A 3,758-nucleotide genomic window follows, 5' to 3' on the forward strand; every position below is an offset into this window, starting at 1 on the left:
TATCATTGGTTAGTAATACTACTTGTATTTTGTGATTCTTCTGTTGTTTTAAATGTTCTCCATACCACTTGACAGACACTCTGATTGCCCTGTCATTCCTGTCATTAGCTGATTCACCAGCTTCTCTTTCAATGTAAGTCTCTCTACATGAAAAAGAAACATTACAATACATCATTATGGTGATTTATGCCTTGGTTGGATTAGAATCTTGATAAGGGACAGGGAAACAGTGTATATATATATGCCCATATATGCCCATATATGTATGTGTTGTGTATGTCTGTGTCTTTTCTCTCTCTTTATCCCTGCCTGTCTGTATCTCACCATCTGTCTTGTCTGTCTTCTCTTTGTCTGTTTGCCTCTATCTCTCATCTGTCTGTCTGCCTGCCTGACTCACTGACCCTCTCACTGACTCTCTCTCTCTCTCTCTCTCTCTCTCTTCTTCTCTCTCTCTCTCTCTCTCTCTCTCTCTCTCTCTCTCTCTCTCTCTCTCTCTCTCTCTCTCTCTCTCTCTCTCTCTCTCTCTCTCTCTCTCTCTCTCTCTCTCTCTCTCTCTCTCTCTCTCTCTCTCTCTCTCTCTCTCTCTCTCTCTCTCTCTCTCTCTCTCACGCTCAACAAATTTGTTGTTTTGGTAGCTAATCAGTGTGGTAACTTGCTATACTGTTGGGTGAATCTCAATGGCGACACCAGTAATTACTTACTTGTGGTGTTCATTGGTAAAAACATAAAATTTCTTCTTTTCATTGGAAACCATATCTTTGATTCTCTGATAGCCTGATGTGTTTCGGTGTCTTACCTGTAAATGTACACAAAAGATAACACAAAAGTTGGCATCAACTAGAGCCCTATACATCAAAAGTAACGTTGAAGTAACCATCATGATCCTTCATCAAAATCACACTGTTTTATACACTTTGTGACTATAAAAGTTCTCATTCTAAAGCATAGCTTTTATCTGTGTGATTACTTACACTGTGAAATATCATTGAATCTGTAGGTTAAAGTGTAATTAGTAGTGTCCAACACATGGATAATGTATTGATGGCACTTGTCCAGAAATATGACATCCATGTACATGTAATTAAATGTGTGTTAAATTTGAAAGATTCTGTCTTATCTCTGTTGATTAACTTATTTGTACAGTGCTGAAGAAGGAAAGTAAAACTTCTCTTAGACTCCTTACCTCTTGTAAGACTGTCTGTAGAATAATGACATTTTTTATGATACTATCTTCTAATACATCAATCTGGAAAAGATAAATCTCAGTCAGTGAATGGCAAATACTGACTGTTTATGGCCATGATGATGATGGGGGGGGGGGGGGTTAAACCCATAGAAAGGTGTATGGGTATATGCCACCTTAATGGGTCCTGAGACATGGGTTGACTTCATCTGAAAATTCCGTGATCATGGTTCAATAACATAGGAAACATCCCCATGCTTCAGAAAAATCTTCACAGCAACAGAATAAAGGTAAATGACTGGAAGATTTTCCCAAAGGTTTTTGTCTCACGACAATCTTTTTGTTTGGGACTGGAAATCCTGAACAATGGGCCTATTTTTAGGTTGTATGTACATGGGTATGTTTTCAACTTGGGCCACACTGCCACACCCCCGTATGAAAATATTGGGAGTACCATCCCCACCCCCACCCCCAGGCAATATCACTCTGTTGGGTAGGACAGGACATAGGCACGGTTATCCAAGTAAACTGTAAATCGTCCATAATATCTGATCCAGTGTTTTTGGTAAAGTTGGGGAACCCCGGTAATAGAAATGGGGAAAGGGGTAAATCATGTAGCATAGTTTTCCATACAATCTACCATTAATTTTGTTTGGGAACCACAGTAAAATTATGGGGAACCCCAGCAGATTTTACCTGCTTACCACCTGTAACAAAAACACTGTACGCTGCACTACATTAACTGCTTAGCCAAACTGAAAAAAACAGCCGGTTCCTCTACGACTACAATGTCATATCATGTATCTCAATAATAGATCCATGGTCACAATATGTAGCTTTATACGGCGAGTGTGATCACCAATAGTACATATATTTTGTGTATTTAGTATAATTATTCATGCTAACTGCAGTGGTATAATCACAACGCAAACTATATTATATAAAAGTTTATCATGCATTGTTCGGATTCTCAGTATAAACAGTCGTACTACTACACCCCCCCCCCCCCTTCCCAAACAAGTTTTAGAAGTCCATGTGATGCATGATGATCGTATCGATGTACCTCCTAATGCCATACGTCGGAAATGGAGACACATAAGTCTTACCTGATGAAAAAATACGTTCGTATCTGGTAGTAGATAATGAGGAAAGTCACACAGATCACTCTCGATTTCAGGATCTTTTTCTAAAACTGGGCTTTCCTGCGAACACGTCTTACAAACACAAGATCCGCACCAAATATCATCACGCAGATAGTGTTCCCTTACAACTTTCACAACACCACCTTTTCGAGTCTTTTTCACGAAGGTCTTCGACTTCAGCATATTGATTGTTCCACTACTCTAAAGGTATATAGTTATCAAATCAAAGTTTCAAACGATCCACAACCCTAATGCCACAGTAAGTCAGTGAGCATAAAGTATTTTGAAATCGCTCACAGTCCTTACGATGTCGAAACAGTCGCCATTGACGCCACGTGTGACCTCTCAACTATGACCTAGCATTTCATGACTCGATGCAGCGCCCCCTTGCGGTAATTTCTTCCCTCTATTCACCGTTTGTTTTTTGAGTGGATGGATCGGAAGAAATAACCGCGAGGCGCTGCATATAGAGCGTGTACTAGTAGGAGATGAAGGTCAAGATACTGAGAAGCTTTAATAGTGTCCAACTTGAAAGCTTATCTTTAAGGATATAGGTGTAGACACTTGTTGTATCGAGATGCAAAACATAATAAGTTATACTATTTGACCTTGAAGATGGAAATCAATGTAAAAGTATTAAAAGAAAGTACACCTTCGATAATAATATGGGTGTAAACATTTAGCCTGTGTATTCTTGAGTTATGGAAGAAAGACTTTTTAAAGCTATTTGACCTTGAAAATACTGGTCAAGGTCAAAGTCTCATTAGAAAGATTGCCATTGATGATGTGGGGTAGACACTTGAACGGTGTCCACATGTATAAAACTTTTGGCAATACTTACAGCAAAATGTGCATTTTTATTAAGTGATGTGCATATGTTCCTCACATTATTACTCATGTACCAAAGATTACTTTCACCATTGCACATATGCATACTAATGGTATTTCATACACAAAAGCACATGACCGCATATTATTATTTTACGGAAATTTGTTGTTTCGGATAAACATACGTACTAATAATAGAATCCCATGCCACATGAGGAGTATTTGCACTCTTGCTTGCAGTGTTTTTGGTTGCACTTTCGCTACGTTCATGAAAGTACTGCCGCAGAGAACACTGCATGCAAGCACTCATGCATCATGGGGTTCTCTAATAGTATGTTATGTTACCTTTTTGTGCCAAGTTTGGTTGAAATAGGCCGATGAGAAATTAGAGTGTCAGAGAGATGAGAGTGAATGGATGGATGGTTGGATGGACAGACCAATGGACGACGAATAGAGGGGCTAAAAACTACCACTGGTCCAATTACAAATGAAAAAAAACATGAAATTTACGAGAGAAAGGTATGAAAGTTGACAGCAAAAGGAAAGTTATGAGACATAATGTGGTACATTTCAACAGTGACAATCACTCAGTCTGAAGTATGTGT

At 38.9% G+C, this 3,758-nt stretch overlaps 1 protein-coding gene across 1 annotated transcript in view; it reads right to left on the reverse strand.

Moving 5' to 3' along the window:
* LOC144439518 (exosome complex exonuclease RRP44-like) overlaps positions 1-2,649 on the reverse strand; it is a 51,964-nt gene extending 49,315 nt beyond the window's left edge. Inside the window, 4 exon segments of the mRNA XM_078128813.1 lie at positions 4-143; positions 702-796; positions 1,184-1,246; positions 2,290-2,649. Coding sequence (XP_077984939.1) covers positions 4-143; positions 702-796; positions 1,184-1,246; positions 2,290-2,508 — 517 coding nt within the window. The 5' untranslated portion in view covers positions 2,509-2,649.
* Positions 2,650-3,758: the final 1,109 nt, after the last annotated feature.

The sequence above is a fragment of the Glandiceps talaboti genome, chromosome 8, assembly GCF_964340395.1.
Source record: "Glandiceps talaboti chromosome 8, keGlaTala1.1, whole genome shotgun sequence".
Lineage (NCBI taxonomy): Eukaryota > Metazoa > Hemichordata > Enteropneusta > Spengelidae > Glandiceps > Glandiceps talaboti.